The sequence below is a fragment of the Trichomycterus rosablanca genome, chromosome 13 (assembly GCF_030014385.1).
Source record: "Trichomycterus rosablanca isolate fTriRos1 chromosome 13, fTriRos1.hap1, whole genome shotgun sequence".
Classification (NCBI taxonomy): Eukaryota; Metazoa; Chordata; class Actinopteri; order Siluriformes; family Trichomycteridae; genus Trichomycterus; species Trichomycterus rosablanca.
In genome coordinates this window covers 34,133,238-34,157,316 of record NC_086000.1, presented here as the reverse complement: position 1 = coordinate 34,157,316, position 24,079 = coordinate 34,133,238, and the positions used below count along the sequence as shown (strand labels likewise).

Here is a 24,079-nt window from a genome sequence, read left to right as displayed (position 1 = left end):
GCTGTGGAATAACCAGTATGTGTGTGTGTGCGTGCGAGTGGGAGTCCTGTAGTGAAAGCATTCATTGAGATGTTGTACACCAGCCATGAAAAGTGACCATACACTCAGAGAGGCTTTAATACTGTGGACACTACACACACTGAGAAACCTAAATGCCAACACAGTCTGATCAGTGACATGTTTGTCCTGCTTACGCCAGTGTAAACAGTTTAATTAAACTGTATAATGATACAGGTACACACCATATTGCCTAAAGTATGTGAACAAGCCTTCTTATTATTGAGTGTAGGGGTTTAAGTTTGTGAAAAGCCCTGCTCCTGGATGACTGTACCCCTGTGTGAAAAGCAAGATCCTTAAAACGTGGTTTGACGAGTGTGGTGTGGTGGTGGATGAGAGCCTTCAAATTCAACATTAAAGGCTGACCTTAAAGATTTTCACATACATTTGACCATATTGTGTATTAAGTCATTTACTTGTTTTGTATTTAATGGGGGCGACACAGTGGCACAGGTTCGATTTCCCCTCCAGGAGGCCGGGGTACTGCCTGGCATTTGCATGATCCTCCTGAGTCCAAAAGCATGCAGTCAGATTTATTGTAGCTATTAAAATTGCCACATGTGTGTATGTGTAAGAGCTCTGTGATGAACTGGCCTTTCCAGGGTGTTTCCTGTCTTTCTCCCAATTAATCAGACCCACCGTGACCCTCACCAGAAAAAAGTGGTGGTAAAACAGACAATGAATGAATGAATGAATGAATGATATTCAGTGGCACTAACAATCGGAGTCAAGCATGAAAACTTGAGTACCCTAGTACTTGCAAATGTGTAAATAATTTATCATAAAAATTGGCTTCAGCGTCTAGGTGGCACAGCGGGATATTCCGCTTGCACACCAGCACAGAGTTTCTGAACTCCTCGGTTCGAAACTCAGTGTTGCCTCCGGTCGGCTGGGCACCATCAAGTGGGCATAATTGGCAGTGCCTGCAGGAGATACTAATTGGCCACCGTATCTGCAGGGTGGGGGCCGGACTACGTGTGGGTGGGTGGGTCTTCATACGCTGTGTAAAGACCCTGATTGGCGGAAGAGACGCCTGTGCAGAATGCAGAGGCAAGAAGAGGAGGGCTGTGCACGTGTCGGAAGAGGCGTGTACAGCGACGTGCTCTCCTCGGATGCAATCTGGTATCTCTCAGCAGTGGAGGACAAAATTCAGTGCGCTAAATGGGGAGGAAAATGGGGAGAAAACGCATGAAAAAATTGGCTTCAACATTTTCATAAAAAAAATGAAAGGAGATTTATATATATATATATACTGTATATATATATATATATATATATATATATATATATATATATATATATATATATAACAGTAAAGTTCACCTCAAAGCACCATAAGCACAAGTAGTTAAATGTGATTAAATACATTTGTGCTGTATCCACACACAGGCCATCAGTAAATGCTGTGGTATTATTACATATGCAGCACTAGTAATGTAAAATACTTTGTAAAATACTAATGTAAAAGGCTTTGTGCACCACCACACTCTATAGGAAATAACGGCACAGCAGCACAAAAGCGGTTTTTGAATGCGCCGGTACTGAACGGAATACGGTATTCCAAGATCAAGCATCTCCACGATTAAGAAGCATAAGGAAACAATAAAGAAGTAAAGCTAAAGTGCAGGTTTAATTGTATTTAATTGTTAGTCAGTGTGTTTACATTATATTTGTGTTATATTCAGTGTATAAGTGTCAAAAACAACCCCATTCATTTACATTAGCCTAAAATAGATGCTGTTCCACAGGAGCATGGAACACATTAACAGGTTTCTCAAACATCCTTATGGAAAAAACCCCCAAAAATCAACGTCTTTATAACTTGACGCCACTTACAGAACCAGTTGACGTTGAGTTTCAAGGTACCGCTGTAATACACAGTAAAATCAGTCATGTGTTTTGTAGTGTGGATCTACATTGTTCAAGCAATGAATCAGCAACTGATCTGTGTGTGTGTGTGTGTGTGTACGTATTGTGCATGCAGGTTAAATAATAGGACTCCGGGTATGACGTCTCACCTGGACAGTGCTGCAGTTCACAGGTCCGCGACTCGGTGGCAGTGCAGGCATAACCACATGATCGAACCCTCTTCTGAGTGCCATGGGCGCAGGTGGCACTGCATGGAGACCAGTCGCTCCATTCCTCCTCTTCGTACTCTGGAGGGTTGAGAGAAACACACAGTAATAAAATATGAGAGGATGCTTCTTTAGACGGGTACAGCATTTCTTACACAGCAGGTGAGAGGCTTATATGACAAAACTGTATTGTTTACTACACTTAGTAAGGAACTCCACACTTTTAAATGTAATACATTTAATAATAAATCTACTTTTAATAAACAGAGTTAAAAAAGTGCTGAACCTTTATGAAGATCCCTCATATTTTGCTGCCAATAAACTCTAATAAAATAGTATTATTATGTAATAAGAGTACATATATTTATTCAATGTCTGTTCTACCATACAAGGTAGGTACAGTGTATCACAAAAGTGAGTACACCCCTCACATTTCTGCAGATATTTAAGTATATCTTTTCATGGGACAACACTGACAAAATGACACTTTGACACAATGAAAAGTAGTCTGTGTGCAGCTTATATAACAGTGTAAATTTATTCTTCCCTCAAAATAACTCAATATACAGCCATTAATGTCTAAACCACCGGCAACAAAAGTGAGTACACCCCTAAGAGACTACACCCCTAAATGTCCAAATTGAGCACTGCTGGTCATTTTCCCTCCAAAATGTCATGTGATTTGTTAGTGTTACTAGGTCTCAGGTGTGCATAGGGAGCAGGTGTGTTCAATTTAGTAGTACAGCTCTCACACTCTCTCATACTGGTCACTGAAAGTTCCAACATGGCACCTCATGGCAAAGAACTCTCTGAGGATCTTAAAAGACGAATTGTTGCGCTACATGAAGATGGCCAAGGCTACAAGAAGATTGCCAACACCCTGAAACTGAGCTGCAGCACAGTGGCCAAGATCATCCAGCGTTTTAAAAGAGCAGGGTCCACTCAGAACAGACCTCGCGTTGGTCGTCCAAAGAAGCTGAGTGCACGTGCTCAGCGTCACATCCAACTGCTGTCTTTGAAAGATAGGCGCAGGAGTGCTGTCAGCATTGCTGCAGAGATTGAAAAGGTGGGGGGTCAGCCTGTCAGTGCTCAGACCATACGCCGCACACTACATCAAATTGGTCTGCATGGCTGTCACCCCAGAAGGAAGCCTCTTCTGAAGTCTCTACACAAGAAAGCCCGCAAACAGTTTGCTGAAGACATGTCAACAAAGGACATGGATTACTGGAACCATGTCCTATGGTCTGATGAGACCAAGATTAATTTGTTTGGTTCAGATGGTCTCAAGCATGTGTGGCGGCAATCAGGTGAGGAGTACAAAGATAAGTGTGTCATGCCTACAGTCAAGCATGGTGGTGGGAATGCCATGGTCTGGGGCTGCATGAGTGCAGCAGGTGTTGGGGAGTTACATTTCATTGAGGGACACATGAACTCCAATATGTACTGTGAAATACTGAGCAGAGCATGATCCCCTCCCTCCGGAAACTGGGTCGCAGGTCAGTGTTCCAGCATGATAATGACCCCAAACACACCTCTAAGACGACCACTGCTTTATTGAAGAGGCTGAAGGGTAAAGGTGATGGACTGGCCAAGCATGTCTCCAGACCTAAACCCAATAGAACATCTTTGGGGCATCCTCAAGCGGAAGGTGGAGGAGTGCAAAGTCTCGAATGTCCGCCAGCTCCGTGATGTCGTCATGGAGGAGTGGAAAAGCATTCCAGTGGCAACCTGTGAAGCTCTGGTAAACTCCATGCCCAGGAGAGTTAAGGCAGTTCTGGGAAATAATGGTGGCCACACAAAATATTGACACTTCAGGAACTTTCACTAAGGGGTGTACTCACTTTTGTTGCCGGTGGTTTAGACATTAATGGCTGTATATTGAGTTATTTTGAGGGAAGAATAAATTTACACTGTTATATAAGCTGCACACAGACTACTTTTCATTGTGTCAAAGTGTCATTTTGTCAGTGTTGTCCCATGAAAAGATATACTTAAATATCTGCAGAAATGTGAGGGGTGTACTCACTTTTGTGATACACTGTAACTCCAAGGACAGGTTGCCAATCCATCAAAGGGCAGACACACACACACACACACTCTCTCTCTCTCTCTCTCTCTCTCTCTCTCTCACACAATCACACACACACACACACACACACATTTACACCCAGGGCATTTTTTGCATCACCAATTAGCCTGACTGCACGTCTTTGTACTGTGGGAGGAAACCCACACAGACACGGGGAGAACATGCAAACTTCACACAGAAAGGACCCTGACTGCTGAACCTGGGAATCAAACTCAGGACCTTCTTGCTGTGAGGGAACAGTGCTACCCACCGAGCCACCGTGCCATCTTAATAGGATCAGTGGATCCTAGACATTTGCATTTCACCTTTTTAGGGCACCTTTCACCTTTAGGGCAGTTGTAGCCTAGTGGTTAAGGAACTGGACTAGTAATCAAGAGGTCGCTGGTTTAAGTCCCATTACTGTCAGGTTGCCACTGTTGGGCCCTTGAGCAAGGCCCTTAACCCTCATTTGCTTAGACAATATACTGTCACAGTACTGTAAGTCGCTTTGGATAAAAGTGTCAGCTAAATGCTGAAAATGTAAATGTAAAATCCCAAAGATTAAAAAAACTCATCTGTGTTTGAACAGCTTTTGTAATCTGTGAACAAAAGCAAAATAAAATGTTATGTTAAATAAATCCAATTTTAGCAGCTACGATTCATCATCACTCTGAGCCTCCACACCAGCGCTAATGATGTAACTTATGTAATACAAATTGAAGTAAGTGAGCTCTGCTGGCACGGTGGACGCCTTTAGGTTGTAATGAATATATCATAGACAGACACCGCTGGAAGAGGACGGCCAAGACAAACAGTTTGGTGGGAAAAGCAGGGACTGCTTGCTTAGCTTTGCATCCAGCAATATTTCATGCCATGTTCAAGAAATCCGAGCTTCAGAAGAACATGGTGGGAACGAAAGGGAAAAAAGATAGATTAGCGTCTACTGGCATGCCAGAATTTTTGCTCGGCGTGCCAGTTGCAAATGGATCATAAATGAAGACTGATAGATGGAAATGAGAAAGGAAATGTGTGAAGCCATCAATACAAGTCTAACTATAATCCTGAATGTTTGAACTCAGCAAACAAATGTGAGTTTTAGGTTAATATACACTGATCAGCCATAACATTAAAACCACCTCCTTGTTTCTACACTCACTGTCCATTTGATCAGCTCCGCTTACCATATAGAAGCACCTTGTAGTTCTACAATTACTGACTGTAGTCCATCTGTTTCTCTGCATGCTTTGTTAGCCCCCTTTCATGCTGTTCTTCAATGGTCAGGACCCCCACAGGACCACTACAGAGCAGGTATTATTTAGGTGGTGGATCATTCTCAGCACTGCAGTGACACTGACATGGTGGTGGTGTGTTAGTGTGTGTTGTGCTGGTATGAGTGGATCAGACACAGCAGCGCTGATGGAGTTTTTAAACACCTCACTGTCACTGCTGGACTGAGAATAGTCCACCAACCAAATATATATCCAGCCAACAGTGCCCTGTGGGCAGCGACCTGTGACCACTGATGAAAGTCTAGAAGATGACCGACTCAAACAGCAGCAATAGATGAGCGATCGTCTCTGACTTTACATCTACAAGGTGGACCAAGTAGGTAGTAATGTCTAATAGAGTGGACAGTGAGTGGACATAGTATTTAAAAACTCCAGCAGCGCTGCTGTGTCTGATCCACTCAAAATGTAAGGTTTGTTTTTAGCGATTTAACGTTTTTCATTTGTGTAGCGTTCAAATGCCTTAGGTTTACTGGTTTATTTATGGCGGTCCTTGCAATCCAAGGTTAGCACCGTCTGTGGATGTTCTAGGTTTACATTCATCTGTTAAGGTAGCTGCGCTGTCTATTGTAGCTTCTATTTATTCTATAATTCAATTTATGAGTATAATTTAATGACTGCTGTGAAATGTGGCTCTTTTCTTTTAAAAATCTGTAAAATCTGTGATTTTTGAAAAATGAGGTCCATGAAATTAATCACATTATCCTGTGAATTTAGTACGGCCCTAATATTAATGTATAGCAGTTTGTACGAATCCACCACTGACTCTGGGGTAAAAAGCAAGGTACACCACGCTAGCACACCAGAGCTGACATCTCGAGCAGCTCTAGGTGCCTATGATTGCCAATGATTGGCTTGTTCGTCGGGTTGGATGCCTGAGGGGATTCCTCATAACTGATGCAATTACGACTTCTGGCTCACCGATGGCATCTGTTGAGGGACGGGGGATAATGGAGATCAGTGTGTGACTCTGTGCATGATACGGATCTCCATATGAACTCGTCTCTTGCAGGTGAAAAGATGCAGTCGGCTACTGCACATTGCGTGTGTTAGTCACGACTCTCCTCGGTCAGGAGTGGAAGTCAGCAGCAGTAGAGAGGAGGTGAAATGCAATCGGGTAATTGAATACGACTAGACTGGTTGAAAGAATTAGGGGAAAAATGCAAAAAGCAAACTGTGGCTTTATGTCATGTACATTCTGGTAATGACTCCACACATAGTCTATAATGGGCAGTTGTAGCTTAGCGGTTAAGGTACTGGACTATTAGTCGAAAGGTTGCTGGTTCAAGCCCCACCACTGCCAGGTTGCCACTGTCGGGCCCTTGAGCAAGGCCCTCAACCCTCAATTGCTTAGACAACATACTGTCACAGTACAGTAAATTGCTTTTAATAAAAGCGTCTCCTAAATGCTGAAAATGTAAATGTAGATGGAGTTGTGGTGTATGTGACAGAGGCATTGCAACAGGAAGTTAAGAATGACTAAATTGGGGGAAAGGGGGACTGATTTAAAAAACAAAAAGGGGGGGTAATTTTTCACAGACTCTCAGCTTTGATCTCCATAGTACGTTTTGCACTGAAGTGTCCCACAAACAATCTGCATTGTTTAAACTGTGCACAAAACACCACCCATGATGAACTAATTGAGACTAAACTCACGAGAGACAGAGACAGAATCGGAGATCACGAAAAGCTGGTTCTGCGCAGAGCCCCGCGAATTCTGCAAAGCGCCACAAATTCCTCGGCACGCTCAAAGCACCGGAGTCGTGCGAAGCTCCGTGCAGCGCCAGGGCCAAGATGAAAAGAACAGCCGAGCACGATGGAGATGAAAAGAAAAGCCTGGTCTGTCTTTCGCAATCTCAGCCTGTTCCAGTCTGCCATCTAATTGAACACAAATATCGGTTGTTTAGCCAACGGAGAGGCCTGACGCTGCAATTAACAAGCCGCCGCGCTTCCCAGCAACACTGACCTCAAACGCTTCAGCGCACAATGTCACTAATGTAGGGCAAATTAAGTTCACATACCCTCCACCTTTCCAGTTCCTGTCCCTGCCGTCTAACAGCACAGATACACTGGAAAATACAGAGTGCTGTCATGCTATTCATACATCACTGCATTTCAGACAAATAACAAAATACACACCACATACAACGTCTCTGTTTTATCTTTCCATATACACAAATGTAAATGATAATCATTTTTATACATTATTTATTGTACATTCATTTAATGGGGGAGTTTCACAAACATTTGAGTACGGCAGCATGATGCCACAATATAGGACTATAGGTCTGCTTAGGACTAATATAAGTCCTACACAAATTTATTTAATACATTTAATCATGTCAAATCTCCCACTTAGGCTGTATTTGCATTAGTTTAAATTTTTTAAAGGAGTATTATTTTTCACAATTATTTTATGGTATTTTCTATTTATATTTTCTCCCAATGTAGTCGTATGTGTATGCAATGGTATTTTATCTCTACTCTACTGCTGTAGACCTCCTGACCGAGGATAATGGTAAATAACACGTGCAGTAGCCGACCGCTTCTTTTCACCTGCATGAGGCAGGTTCATTTGGAGATCTGTATCACACAATGAGAGTCACGCACCAATCCCAATTTTTCCCCAGGTCTCTGTGCAGATACCGGATCAGCTAGCAGATGTAATTGCAGGGTTTACGAGGAATCCCTTAAACCATCCCTTCCCTGCACATGCCAATTATTGTCTGTATAGGTTTAATGCACTGTGTTGTGACAAATTCACCTCATTACCAGGATTCAAATTATCTGCAATTTAAGCCACAGTAGCTCCTCTGTTGATCCAAACAAGACACCAAAGCCTTCATGTCCTCTGGCATCAATGCGTCTTGGCCGCCCAACAATCTGTTGGAAATTCATGGCTTGTCCATCCTCTGACCACTGTCAGTAGGTACTCATCATGGCTACCTTTGAGCACCTCTTGCTGTTTTAGAGAAAATTCGACCCACACACTTGGTCATAACAACTTGCCCGTCTACACGATGATGGAGAAAATATGATTTGTTGGACCAGTTGACCTTTTTTCATTCTGATGTCCATTGTAGGTGCTGTTGGTGGTGGTCAGAAGTTGGCGTGGTCACTTCGACTGGTCTGCAGCTACACAACTACACAACTGGTACAAAGAAGATGTTGATGCACTAATTGTTGTGACAAATTCACTTCATCACCAGTATTAAAATAATCTGCAATTTGAACCACAGTAGCTCCTCTGTTGATCCAAACAAGACGCCATAGCCTTCATGTCCTCTGGCATTAATGCGTATTGGCCGCCCAACAATCTGTTGGCAATTCATGGCTTGTCCATCCTCTGACCACTGTCAGTTGTTCCTCATCACGGCCCTTGCTGTTTCAGAGATAATTTAACCCAGAAGTCTGGTCATAACGACTAGCCCCCTATCAAAGTCAGGTTAATTAAAGCTACTTACATTAAAGTGTGTGTGTGAGTGTGTGTGTGAATGTGTTTGTCTGCTTTGTAATGGACTAGTGACCTATCCGGGGTGTTTTCTGCCTTTCGTCCAAATAAATCAGACCCACCGCGACCCTGATCAGGATAAAGCGGTGGTTAAACACAATGAATATAAAATGAATGAATAATGTAGCTCTTGAACGTACATACTAACACAACTCCTAAACCATTCAAATTTTGTGATTGCTCATTGTTAAGATTAAAATCTACTTTAAATATCTCTAATTGATTTTACTGTAATGCTGGAAGAGCTTCGGTTCAATACTTTGCTTTACATCTTCTGTCATTTTAAAATACCCTAATTTGTTGCTTTGTTTATACAACTTAAAGTCAAAGAAGTAAAATTAGAAAATGAAAGGATCTTAAGGAGATCAATTATGTAATTACTATTCGTAGCCTACACAAGACGGCTACATCTTTCCATTCTGTTTACTCCTGATAGGCATCAAAAGTAGGGTTGAGAGAGCGGCTATGGGAATTTGCGTGTTTACATAGAGGTCCATGAGTGCAACCTCGAATCATAAATCATGTCAGAACTACAGAGGAGAGCGGAGTCTGTGAGGCTGCTTCAAACAAGGGGAGGAAATTAGTTTAAGAAAAAAAAACAATTTACGAGCAACTCATCAAGTACAAGCTTGAGAAGCATGAACGTATAGGCTCATTATTTCTCTGACAATGAAGCAGAGCAAAAACTAAAGCTCCTACGTCAGACTCGCCTTTTCTTAGCCAAAAAGTCACAAGTTCTTGTACTTGATCACAAAAACTTGGCATTATTTTGGCCTGTAGGTCTTCCAGATGTTTAGCACACGTGTCCACATCACAGAAACCTTCATTTCTTATCAATTTATACCAAGAAAAAAAGCAGTTTGGTTAAATCCCTGTAATTCTTACCATAATTCTCCATTGAGTCCCAGTCCTTCCCTAGATTACCCCAGTCCACCCCCACTCCGCTCAGCAGCGAGTCCTCTCCACCGTAGTTGAGGTCATCGCCGTTCTCCTCCAGACTGGCCTGGCCTGGACTCTCCTCGCTCGAATCGTGGTACTCCCAGAACAGAGGCCAGAAAATCTTTTTATGATCCAGCCATTCCTCCGAGTTCAGGGGCCAGTCGTTTCTGCCCTCTTTAGCCAGGTCCATTTCTACCTCCATCAGGGGATCGTCTACAACCTCAATGGTCACCTGGAACAGGAAGAATAAAACAATACTGAATTATTTTAATGTTTAGTAAAGCCACTGAGAACTACCACTTAGGGACAGTGGGCCAGATACAAACGTATATGTAATAGTCAGGGAATACATTTACAAAATAGGGCAAATTATAGTCATCACATTTACATTTTCAGCATCTAGCAGACGCTTTTATCCAAAGCAACTTACAGTACTGTGACAGTAAACTGTATAAGCAATTAAAGGTTAAGGGTCTTGCTCTAGGACCCAATAGTGGTAACCTGGCAGTGGTGGGGCTTGAACCAGCAGCCTTTTGATTACTAGTCCAGTACCCTAACCACTTGGCTACAACTGCACAAGGCAAATCATTTAATGCCATGCTCTTTGGGTGCCTGGTAAACTGGACTACAACCCTCTTTTTTAATTGTCTCCCAAGTATCCACCTCACCTAACCAAACTGGGAGGGTCATAAATGCCATGTTTTGCCCACATACAATATATTTTTAAAATGCAGCTTATGCAACATGACTGAGCAAATCAAGGCGCTAAATGTGCCCATCAGTACATGCTTACATAAGTCATAGGACCTATGACTAGGTAATCTAGCTTTGCTCTGATTGACAGAAAAGCCGAAATGCCATCCACACCATCCAGACAGCTGGAACAATTATTCTCACAAACCTCTTTTCCATCAACAAAGTGCTGGTGCCAGAGCAAACTAGCAAACCTTATAAAAACGAGCCCACGTTTCCACCGGTTTGAGAGCCCAACGTTTATGTATGTGGACGCTCCATCATCAAGAAACAGAAGTCAAAAACATGGCAGAACGTTCTTCATTTGCTAATTTTGCTGCTGAGGGTTCAGAATCAACTTTTTTAGGGTCTGTCCATGACACAAAGGGATCGTCATAGACAAAAATTATGTGCCAGGCGAAAGGTGAGTGTTTGTTTGCTTTATCTGTTATGATTGTGTACAGTTATTACGCAGAGCGTTGCACCGACATCTGTGACCATCAAACTATATGACCTTAGTGGGACTTTTTGGATTTCTATTCATGTGCACGAGGCATTTTAAGCATATTAAATGTGGTCACAATCTTCAGGTTTATGCTGTTATACTGTTTATTAGTTTGTCTCGTTTCTTAGGACCACCGATGATTCATTACTGATGTTCTTGCCACAGTTTTATTGCTTTTACTTGAAAATGATGGAAAGGTGGGTAAAACATGTTACAATGTTGATGCTAGAACTCCCCCCCACCGCCCATTGGCCACTTGCGTCAAGGTTATAGGGTCAGAATGGCACCAACTTTTCTTTTTTTTAATTTTATTTATGCATTTTCTCCCATTTTAGCGTAGTCAATCTGTCTCCCGCTGCTGGGGGATCCCTAATTGCAGTCGAGGTGGGTATATTGCTGCTCGCGCCTCCTTCTCCGACCCGCGCACAGCCCTTAGCGGAACCTCTCTATCTGCCAATCAGGGTCCTAACACAGCGTGTGAACACCCCACCCACATAGTCCGGTCATCCCGCCCTAGCAGAACTGAGACTGCTGCAGGCCAGTTATGCCAATTATGCCCGCTAGATGGCGCCCAGCTGACCGGTGGCAACGCCGAGTTTCAAACCGAAGAGTTCAGAATCTCGGCGCTGGTGTGCTAGCAGAATATCCTGCTGCGCCACCTGGGCACCGGCACCAACTTTTCTGACCAAGAACCTGTGATTTTGCTGCTTAAAACCACTAAACCATTCAAGATCTTGGCACCAGCTCCATGGTAAATTTGAAACCTACAGATAAACGGGGTGACACTTTTGCGTTCTGTCACTAGCAGCTCACATGTTGCTAAATTGGTTCACATTGATGACAAATCTACGGAGACTGAAGGATACCACATGCTTTCTTCAAGACGAGACATCAGCCACCACATCCTTTCTAACTGCAGCTCAAGTGAAGTCATACAGCAGCTGAACATGCTTGGAGGAGAGCACTAACTTACTTATTCTGTAAACACGAGCTAACAAACACCTTCCATTCATAATAGAGAGACAATTATGTGCTTATGGACTCTAATAGCCATGGTATCATCAGGGATCAAACTTGTGACCAACAGACATTTTGTCATTTCCACCAGCGCACCCCTCATGTTATGTTTTAATTCATCTCTGAGAATGAAATCTGAAAATGAACTTTACTGTCCCCCACGTCAGTTACCTGGAGGATGTTTTTATGGTGGCATGTTCAGCATGCTGGAACTTGCATTAATCAACAAAACTGTGTTTGTCCCCTCAGCGCACCCAAACAAAGGGATTGTTGTTTATATTCCTGTCTGTATAAGAATCTAATCGCTGTAGTAGCTGTTTACACAGATGGAATAATCTCAAGTCTGGTTATTTAGCTGCTATAGCTGTATTTGTTACAGAGTCCTTAAATGTGCATGGATCATAGTCGCTACACATATACAATTGTACAGATTTTAGTCATGTCACCAGACTTACACATTACATATGCCAATGCTATGTACGTACAATAAATTCCACTGCCTTCTGGTTATATGTTATATACGACCTCTGCAAGTGCAAAATGTCTAACTGTGACTGTACACACACACTTGCAATATATAACTATACACAGTGCATTATACACTTTTCAGCCATAACATTAAAACCAGCTCCTTGTTTCTACACTCACTGTCCATTTTATCAGCTCCACTTACCATATAGAAGCACTTTGTAGTTCTACAATTACTGACTGTAGTCCATCTGTTTCTCTACATACCTTTTTAACCTGCTCTCACCCTGTTCTTCAATGGTCAGGACCCCCGCAGAGCAGGTGTTATTTGGGTGGTGGATCATTCTCAGCACTGCAGTGACACTGACATGGTGGTGGTGTGGACTCACTGACTACTCTATTAGACACTCCTACCTAGTTGGTCCACCTTGTAGATGTAAAGTCAGAGACGATCGCTCATCTATTGCTGCTGTTTGAGTTGGTCATCTTCTAGACCTTCATCAGTGGTCACAGGACGCTGCCCATGGGGCGCTGTTGGCTGGATATTTTTGGTTGGTGGACTATTCTCAGTCCAGCAGTGACAGTGAGGTGTTTAAAACAGTGAGGTGTTTATGTCAGTGTCACTGCAGTGCTGAGAATGATCCACCACCTAAATAATACCTGCTCTGTAGTGGTCCTGACCATTGAAGAACAGCATGAAAGGGGGCTAACAAAGCATGCAGAGAAACAGATGGACTACATTATATATATATATATATATATATACAGTGTATCACAAAAGTGAGTACACCCCTCACATTTCTGCAGATATTTAAGTATATCTTTTCATGGGACAACACTGACAAAATGACACTTTGACACAATGAAAAGTAGTCTGTGTGCAGCTTATATAACAGTGTATATTTATTCTTCCCTCAAAATAACTCAATATACAGCCATTAATGTCTAAACCACTGGCAACAAAAGTGAGTACACCCCTAAGAGACTACACCCCTAAATGTCCAAATTGAGCACTGCTTGTCATTTTCCCTCCAAAATGTCATGTGATTTGTTAGTGTTACTAGGTCTCAGGTGTGCATAGGGAGCAGCTGTGTTCAATTTAGTAGTACAGCTCTCACACTCTCTCATACTGGTCACTGAAAGTTCCAACATGGCACCTCATGGCAAAGAACTCTCTGAGGATCTTAAAAGACGAATTGTTGCGCTACATGAAGATGGCCAAGGCTACAAGAAGATTGCCAACACCCTGAAAGTGAGCTGCAGCACAGTGGCCAAGATCATCCAGCGTTTTAAAAGAGCAGGGTCGACTCAGAAAAGACCTCGCGTTGGTCGTCCAAAGAAGCTGAGTGCACGTGCTCAGTGTCACATCCAACTGCTGTCTTTGAAAGATAGGCGCAGGAGTGCTGTCAGCATTGCTGCAGAGATTGAAAAGGTGGGGGGTCAGCCTGTCAGTGCTCAGACCATACGCCGCACACTACATCAAATTGGTCTGCATGGCTGTCACCCCAGAAGGAAGCCTCTTCTGAAGTCTCTACACAAGAAAGCCCACAAACAGTTTGCTGAAGACATGTCAACAAAGGACATGGATTACTGGAACCATGTCCTATGGTCTGATGAGACCAAGATTAATTTGTTTGGTTCAGATGGTCTCAAGCATGTGTGGCGGCAATCAGGTGAGGAGTACAAAGATAAGTGTGTCATGCCTACAGTCAAGCATGGTGGTGGGAATGCCATGGTCTGGGGCTGCATGAGTGCAGCAGGTGTTGGGGAGTTACATTTCATTGAGGGACACATGAACTCCAATATGTACTGTGAAATACTGAAGCAGAGCATGATCCCCTCCCTCCGGAAACTGGGTCGCAGGGCAGTGTTCCAGCATGATAATGACCCCAAACACACCTCTAAGACGACCACTGCTTTATTGAAGAGGCTGAGGGTAAAGGTGATGGACTGGCCAAGCATGTCTCCAGACCTAAACCCAATAGAACATCTTTGGGGCATCCTCAAGCGGAAGGTGGAGGAGCGCAAAGTCTCAAATATCCGCCAGCTCCGTGATGTCGTCATGGAGGAGTGGAAAAGCATTCCAGTGGCAACCTGTGAAGCTCTGGTAAACTCCATGCCCAGGAGAGTTAAGGCAGTTCTGGGAAATAATGGTGGCCACACAAAATATTGACACTTCAGGAACTTTCACTAAGGGGTGTACTCACTTTTGTTGCCGGTGGTTTAGACATTAATGGCTGTATATTGAGTTATTTTGAGGGAAGAATAAATTTACACTGTTATATAAGCTGCACACAGACTACTTTTCATTGTGTCAAAGTGTCATTTTGTCAGTGTTGTCCCATGAAAAGATATACTTAAATATCTGCAGAAATGTGAGGGGTGTACTCACTTTTGTGATGACACTTTGACACAATGAAAAGTAGTCTGTGTGCAGCTTATATAACAGTGTAAATTTATTCTTCCCTCAAAATAACTCAATATACAGCCATTAATGTCTAAACCACCGGCAACAAAAGTGAGTACACCCCTAAGAGACTACACCCCTAAATGTCCAAATTGAGCACTGCTTGTCATTTTCCCTCCAAAATGTCATGTGATTTGTTAGTGTTACTAGGTCTCAGGTGTGCATAGGGAGCAGGTGTGTTTAATTTAGTAGTACAGCTCTCACACTCTCTCATACTGGTCACTGAAAGTTCCAACATGGCACCTCATGGCAAAGAACTCTCTGAGGATCTTAAAAGACGAATTGTTGCGCTACATGAAGATGGCCATGGCTACAAGAAGATTGCCAACACCCTGAAACTGAGCTGCAGCACAGTGGCCAAGATCATCCAGCGTTTTAAAAGAGCAGGGTCCACTCAGAGCAGACCTCGCGTTGGTCGTCCAAAGAAGCTGAGTGCACGTGCTCAGCGTCACATCCAACTGCTGTCTTTGAAAGATAGGCGCAGGAGTGCTGTCAGCATTGCTGCAGAGATTGAAAAGGTGGGGGGTCAGCCTGTCAGTGCTCAGACCATACGCCGCACACTACATCAAATTGGTCTGCATGGCTGTCACCCCATAAGGAAGCCTCTTCTGAAGTCTCTACACAAGAAAGCCCGCAAACAGTTTGCTGAAGACATGTCAACAAAGGACATGGATTACTGGAACCATGTCCTATGGTCTGATGAGACCAAGATTAATTTGTTTGGTTCAGATGGTCTGAAGCATGTGTGGCGGCAATCAGGTGAGGAGTACAAAGATAAGTGTGTCATGCCTACAGTCAAGCATGGTGGTGGGAATGCCATGGTCTGGGGCTGCATGAGTGCAGCAGGTGTTGGGGAGTTACATTTCATTGAGGGACACATTAACTCCAATATGTACTGTGAAATACTGAAGCAGAGCATGATCCCCTCCCTCCGGAAACTGGGTCGCAGGGCAGTGTTCCAGCATGATAATGACCCCAAACACACCTCTAAGACGACCACTGCTTTATTGAAGAGGCTGAGGGTAAAGGTGATGGACTGGCCAAGCATGTCTCCAGACCTAAACCCAATAGAACATCTTTGGGGCATCCTCAAGCGGAAGGTGGAGGAGCGCAAAGTCTCGAATATCCGCCAGCTCCGTGATGTCGTCATGGAGGAGTGGAAAAGCATTCCAGTGGCAACCTGTGAAGCTCTGGTAAACTCCATGCCCAGGAGAGTTAAGGCAGTTCTGGGAAATAATGGTGGCCACACAAAATATTGACACTTCAGGAACTTTCACTAAGGGGTGTACTCACTTTTGTTGCCGGTGGTTTAGACATTAATGGCTGTATATTGAGTTATTTTGAGGGAAGAATAAATTTACACTGTTATATAAGCTGCACACAGACTACTTTTCATTGTGTCAAAGTGTCATTTTGTCAGTGTTGTCCCATGAAAAGATATACTTAAATATCTGCAGAAATGTGAGGGGTGTACTCACTTTTGTGATACACTGTATATATATGGTGGTTTTAATGTTATGGCTGATCGGTGTATATTTCCATTTATCAGCTACTTTTTCTTTAAAATTCTTATAATAACTGACAAAAAAAAAAACAAGAATTATTCTACAATAGTGGTGGTAAGTACTTCCAGGAAGGGCAAACACAAATGAGAACTGCTCATGTTGGTGTGTATAGAAGACGAACCTTTACTACTTGGACGGCTTGAGGTTTTTCCCTGTTGTAAAACTAAATTGTGTATTGTTTCCCAGAATTCTAACTCAGATTCCATTGAAATCCTTGCAAACACATAAATTTGTAACAGCACTAAAATTAAATGCCCCTTTAAAAAAAAGGCATTCAAAGATTAGGACTCTGGCTGTAAATATTAAAAACAGACTGCTAGAATAAAATGCTGGCCTTTTACCTTTCAGATTTGTGCTGTTTTTGTTCTCTCGTTTATGAACTCTTAGGAGTGCTCGAAGTGAGACGGTTGAACTGCACTCCACCGGTGTAGAGGTCTCGCTGCGGCTAATTTAACAGCCTCTTTGCTCGAGAACAGCTGTGACAGCCAATAAGTGCATAAAAACACCGCTCGCTTTCGCAATCAAAGCGGCACACTTTGCAAAAGCGGCGCAAAAACAGTCCGGTGAGCAGGTTAATTATATCCAGCACAAACTGGTGCCAAGTAAAATGAATTCATCCCTCTGAACTACCGCACATTTATCAGGCGGGGGTGACGTCTGCAGGACTGGTCATTGTCACAGGTGTGTCATAAATCTTAACATAACCTCTTTTAAGTACCAGTACAAATGATTGCCAAAAAAATACAGAAGGAAGAAAAAAGGCCCAAAGCCTACAAAATTATGCCCCATTTAACATCCCTCGTCTGGTATTTGAAGGCCGAGTTAAACGTCTACGTGCTCATTTGATGTGTTTCTATTAATTTTCAACTTTATACATTTTCTTCCAATTTAGTGTAGTCGAATTGTCTTCCGCTGCTGGGGGATCCCTGATTGCAGTCGAGGTGGGTATATTGCTGCTCACGCCTCCTCCGACCGGCGTGCAGCCCTTAGCAGAACCCTTTTTCACCCATGCATTCTGCACAGGTGCCTCTCTATCTGCCTATCAGGGTCCTTACACAGCGGTCCGGTCATCTTGCCCTAGAAGAAACGTGTCTGCTGCAGGCACTGCCAATTATGCCCACTAGATGGCACCCAGCCGACCGGTGGCAACACCGAGTTTTGAACCGAGGAGTTCAGAATCTTGGCGCTGATGTGCTAGCGGAATATTCCGCTGCGCCACCTGGGCGCCTCAAACCTAGTTTTTAAAAAAATCACAGATTTCCCAGATTTCTACAGAAAAGAGCCACATTTCACGACATTCATTAAATTATACTCATAAATTGAATAATAGAATAAATGGAAGCTACAATACACAGCACAGCTACCTAAATAATTAAACCTAGAACATTCAGCGACGGTCTCAAAGACGAAAATACTCATCCATGTTTTGACACCCCCTCCCTCTGCCTCCACAGAGTTGGTTGGGAGTTTTCCAAACTCAGTTACCCGAGTCGTGTTTTAGCTGCTTTACATTGCAACATCTTGGACATTTTGTTTGTTACTAACTTGGACTAACTGTTTGCTAACTGAATTGCCATAGGATTGCTAGTGTAACAAGCGTGTACTGTGCTGTGGTGTATTGTGCTACACCAATATAAACGTGTGCTTCTCTACACACGTGATCATCTCTGTGTAGTCTATGCTGCGCCTCAAAAGAACAAGACAGTAAAGTATTATGCTCCAGATAGTTTGTCTGTGTACAGTTTATTTCTTACTTTATGAACTCAGCAAATGCTAAAGACGCTCGGTTACATTAGAACCGCCTCAGTGCAAGTTAACCAATAAATGTGAAGCACTTAAACACTATGCAAAAGAAAAACGTTAAATCGCTAAACACAAACCTTAAATTCTGAATTTCACAGCAGATTGTGTATTACACGAGAAAAGGCTCATTTCACAATCCATAGTGCCTTACCTATGTAATGGTTCTGTGGCGTTTGTGGGACTTACCACTCTTCCCCGACGTCACAGGCCTTACAGAGCAGTACTGAGCTAGGCCTTTAGTAAGAGGCCAGCTCGTTAGGGTGACGACCTGCAGCTGCGGCTCCCTTATTTAAGGGCACGCCGCCTGGCTGCAGGTGTCGCACCTTTTGTCTTGTTTGCTCCTTTTGTTTTGGGCACTGCGGTGTCCGTGGGGACTGCTGACGGCTCCCCCACGCTTCTTTTGTAGTTTTAGAGGTACCCCCGGTGGCATTAGGCCATCAGGGTGTGTAGACTGCAAGGTTGAGGTAATTAGCTTTTCTTTTACCTTCTTAGAAGTAGCGTGGTGCGATGTCGTGCAGTCCTCGTACTGTGTTTATTTTACCCGTTAGCATTTAGCATTAGCGGGTGAAGCCAGCCCCGTGACACGGCGCTGGTCCTCTCCTCGCTAATGTTTACCTAGCGAACCTAGCTGTGGTATTCGGCAGCCGGTAGGTGGCGTCTCGGTAAGACACTCGGTTGGTCTGCCAGCACCCCCGGTTCGAATCCGCACTAGGAGCTTGTGTAACTGCTTTGTTAACCGGTTTTCTTTACTCTGTTTTGTGTGCTTTAACAGATTGGCTCTAGCTGCGGCTGATGAAGGAGCCGTCTGTTACCCCGAACTGCGCCTGAGGCGATTTCGGGGCTTTGTAGCTCAAAACATGTAGTCTGGGATTCTGCAACCGCTGGGTGGCGACACCGCCAAGCGCGTGGCCGTTCTGCCAGCTCCCCGGTTCGAATCCGCACCCTTTTGTGGGCTTTAACAGATTGGCTCTAGCTGCGGCTGATAACGGAGCCGTCTGTTACCTCGAACTGCGCCTGAGGCGATTTCGAGGCATTGTAGCCAAAAATAATTGTAGCGCCTTAAGCGCATGAAGTCATCTGCTCTTCCCCGCGGCAGCAGCGCGCTGGTTACGCGCCCGGCTCTCACCCGAGCGGCCGGGGTTCGCGCCCAGCGTCTATTAGTTTTCTTCTTTTCCTTTTTTGTTGCTGCCTGCATTCCCCAGCTAAAGTCCATCGGGGTTCCTTATGTTTGTTTTTGAGTTCTGTCTTGTGTGTGATGTTCTGTGTTTTTCTGTTTATAAATAAACTTTTATTTATTTAAACCTCCGCACTTGAGTCCTTTCTCTCCCACGTGACAACCTATAGCTGTAATTCACAATCTGTCCTTGGAATCGTCTACTAATCGTCTTCTAAATGTGCTCTGCTTAAGTCATAAGACTAACGTTAAAGAGGATTTAAACAAGAAATACATAAAAGAACACCATTGTTTTGAACAGGACTTCTGGCTTGTTTGGTACATCCAGTCAGCCACACCAGATATTGTAGGTTTAGAAAACCTCAGCCTTAAAAGACCATAACAACCTAATTTAAACAGCGAACCAGGTGAACCAGGCCATACTGAAGCTCTATAAAAAGAAGAAAAAGTGAAACTACCTGAATGTTTGGATTCTGCGAGCCCAGGTCTGCATTGGCGAGATCTGGAAAGTTCTTCAGATCCAAGATGAATGGCTCCTCTTCTTCGGGAGCAGGTTTGGGCAGAACTCCCTCCGAGTGGAGCTGCTGCCATCTCCGCTTGTGGCGGCGTGGAGGTGACCTGTTTCCGCTCAGCTGGTTTTGCTGCTGGAGATCATCCAGGGTCCGTCTGACGTCCACAGAACGAGTCTGACCACCAGCCTGAGGAAACAAACAATCGACTGAGCAATCCGATTAAGATCTATTCTGTGCTACTGTCTGGACAGTTGTTATAGACTTTGTTCATTCATTTTTTGCATATTTATCTCTTTGCTATGTATGAATTAAAATATGTAAGATTTTGGCAAATATGGCTCAATAAATGGCCTCTGTATGATGGACATGTTAATGATTAAGTGGTTAACAAATAACCAACAAATTAAGTGGTTGCTTGATTATTGCTGTTGGTTTATATGCCATTTAAATTCATTTCCATTAGCTGATGGTTCATTCAAACTAAGAGCGGTGCTGGTATAAAGATTCAGACTGCTGATCTTGGACTCTATAAACTCCCTAATTTAGAAAACAAGTGATGTAAATGCCAATTGTGGACTAGACCAAAGACTACATAAAAATTTGCTCATTAGCAAACATTTGAACCCCTGAGTGCTCGATCAGTCTTATGCAGCCCTGACTTGGACTTCATTGGCCGGAGCTGCATGGTGATAAACTGCAAGATGCCCAAATATTATCCAACCTGCTTTTGCATATGCTGCCCTGCCCACAGTCTGCCCACAATGAGACTCCACTATTAATATTGTGGGCCCAATTTGTTTTATGGTTTCCCAAACCCACATTGCACTCAGTTTCATTTGCAATCGGCCAAACGGAGCACGTTTGCAGGAGATGTGTCTGCACCAAACTGTAATACAGTCACAGTTCTTGACAGAATTTTGGTCCAATGTACTTTAAAGTGTTTGATTCTCTGCAAAGGAATCTGTCAAGTGTAGCTAACAAGATCATAAATAGCTTTAGACCAGAGAAACAATGGAATATGTTTTGGAATATAGATGTTACAAATGGCACGGGGGCTAAGTGGGTAGCACTGTCGCCTCACAGCAAGAAGGTCCTGGGTTCGATCCCCGTTCTCTCCGTGTCTGTGTAGGTTTCCTCCGGGAGCTCCGGTTTCCTTCCACAGTCCAAAAACATGCAGTCAGGTTAATTGGAGACACTGAATTGCCCTATAGGTGAATGGGTGTGTGTGTGTATGTGTGTCTGCCCTGCGATGGACTGGCGCCCCGTCCAGGTTACTGTGTGCCTTGCGCCCATAGAAAAGCTGGAATAGGCTGTGGGAGGAAACTGGAGCACCCGGAGGAAACCCATGCAGACACGGGGAGAAAATGCAAACACCACACAGAAAGGACCTAGACCACTCCGCCTGGGAGTCAAACCCAGGACCTTCTTGCTCTGAGGCGACAGTGCTACCCACTGAGCCACCATGCCGCCCAAAATAGACGATTAAGCTGTGTTAAGCCTAACCCAGTGTTCAAAACAGTAAATAAAAATGTGCTTTCTGCGTCTCTGTCATCTAAAACAAGTTAGATTTTTTATATGGCTTGCTCACCAGGCATTACGACTTCTGCCCTGTGATTCCTGCCTTATGTAATCTGCCTTTTAACAACGTCTCGTAAACAGTACTTTAAATATAAGTCTTTAATTCTGGTGCCATTATTATGGGCAGCAAAGCACGATCCAGTCAGCGCTTCCGAGAAGAAAAACAATCACATCTATAAAACGTTCTCATGGGGGAAATAATTCCCAATGTAATTATACCATGCATGTGATGAGGACTAGCAGATCTGTCACACTGCAACACCATATCAAATCTGTCCAGCTGTGACCCGGCACCCGGCATGAAAACCGACTCGGGTTTCAAATAAACCCATCTGGAGTGAAATGTCTACCACATGACAGCATATCAAGAGGACTTTACTGAGGGATTAGAGGACCGGAGCGGACGTTTTCTTCACGGCGTGGTTGAAATGCCACCTGCTTCACATATGCAGAAATGGGAGTATAGATAGATGAGAGGTTTTATTATATTTGACGTTGTGACATGGTTTATACGTTTACATTCAAGCTGATTAAATAAAAGTGAACTTGAATTGCATAACTCATTTCAGATCTCTAAAAAAATCTGACAAGAAGTAGCAGATCTGTTGTTTTTAGGCCTCCATCCTACACAAGTTACTTATCAAACCTAAAGCCAGCATGCTACAAGCCTCCCGCTAGCAACCAAACAAAACAGAGCAGCAAAAGAAACACGGCAGGCACGAACAACGCTGCGTTCAGCTGCTCCGCTCGGCTCTTCTTCCTGACAGCTGGTTGACATTAAGTGCAGCGCCGTGAGTGAACCCACGGAAAAGTGCTGTGAATTCTTGGAGGGCGGCCCGGGACGGTGCATGCAGGTAAATTATTACACATTAAGGGATATGTATCTCTTTCATCTGGTTTACTTTAATATGGAGTCCTGAAGTCTGGCGTACCAGAGTGGCCTCCTGTTGTCCCAGATCCACAACAACTCCGTCAGAGAGCTTTGAAATCATCTGCCATCTATTACGCTTAAGCACCTCCGGTCCCGCCACGGCGCTGGATCCACAGGTCTCGCTCTGATGGTACAGAGATTCTCTGTCACATTGATTTAGGAGGCATCTCCGCATAATCTCATAATGCCTCGCTGTGGTTTACACATGTCCTAATATTTTTAGTCGGCTTCCCAACAGGACTTCAGTTGCTATGAGGAGGTTCATGTCTCCTCTGAGACTCTGAGACTCAGGGCTGTATAAATAACTACCTCAGCGCTAACAGATTAAATGTCCAGGCTGTCAGTGTGTTCTTGCCGTTGCCTTTAAATATTATTATTTATTGTAAACATTTGTTTTTACTAATTAACATATTTTGATAAAGCTCACGGTGGGTACAGTATCACCTGGGAAAACCAGCCACAAGACCAGAATATGTTCCAGACTGGAACAAACCTTTTTCCCACATATTCATATATATTTATCGTAGTTAGCAAACATGATCCAAATGATCCAATTAAGGGTTGAGGGTCTTGCTCAGGGGCCAAGCAGTGTCAGCTTACTGTTACACTGTTACAAATAGGTTTTTAATGGGATTTTCCAAGCCTACAATGTGAGATTTTGATTTTCACAGTCCAAGAAAGATGGAAAACTGTTGTCAGGAAGCAAAAGTGCAATTCACTGATCTTATCTGGCTAATTCACTGAACGATACAGTATATTTAAATGTATTTGATTTTCCTTTACGGCATTCAGCAGACGCTTTTGTCGAAACTATTTTATGCTTATATTTGTGTGTACTTACATGTATTAATGTGTAAATGAATTAAAAATTTTGACTCATACTCATTTAGATTTATGGCATTTAGCAGACAATTTTATCCAACGTGATCCAATTGAGTGTCAAGGGTCATGTTCAGGAGCAAAACAGAGCCAGCTTAATGGTGGTGCGTTTTGAACTGGCAACCTTCTGATTACTGATTACCTTAACCACTGAGCTACCACAGCCCTGGCTTATATTCACTCACTCAATCATTCATTCACACTAGAGCTGGGCATTATGATGGTACATTCGGTATACCAGATTTGATTCCTCGTTTGTCGGGGCACGGTTGTTACAAAAAAGCAAACGGTTAAGTGACGTTAACTACCGGGGCAAAAATACTTGCTATACCGACGTTATACCAACAACACTGAAGCAAGCATAGATTTATAAAGTCGCCCACATTTCTACAACAAACCTGTGATCAAGTTGTACAATCAGTGGAGTCGTATCTCAGTATAACAGTATAACTGTGTACTTCATCAATGGTGACTGGGAGACTGCAAACGTCGTTTTATTTGTTAAAGGGAGT

General features: G+C 43.5%; 1 protein-coding gene across 1 annotated transcript in view; it reads right to left on the bottom strand.

Annotated features, from left to right (window-relative positions):
• The window catches only part of ism2a (isthmin 2a), a 51,147-nt gene that overhangs the window by 7,081 nt on the left and 19,987 nt on the right, over positions 1 to 24,079 (bottom strand). Inside the window, exons 2-4 of the mRNA XM_063007743.1 lie at positions 20,126 to 20,365; positions 9,883 to 10,168; positions 2,076 to 2,213 (exon numbers count right to left, since the gene is read on the bottom strand). Coding sequence (XP_062863813.1) covers positions 2,076 to 2,213; positions 9,883 to 10,168; positions 20,126 to 20,365 — 664 coding nt within the window. The remainder of the gene's footprint in view (positions 1 to 2,075; positions 2,214 to 9,882; positions 10,169 to 20,125; positions 20,366 to 24,079) is intronic.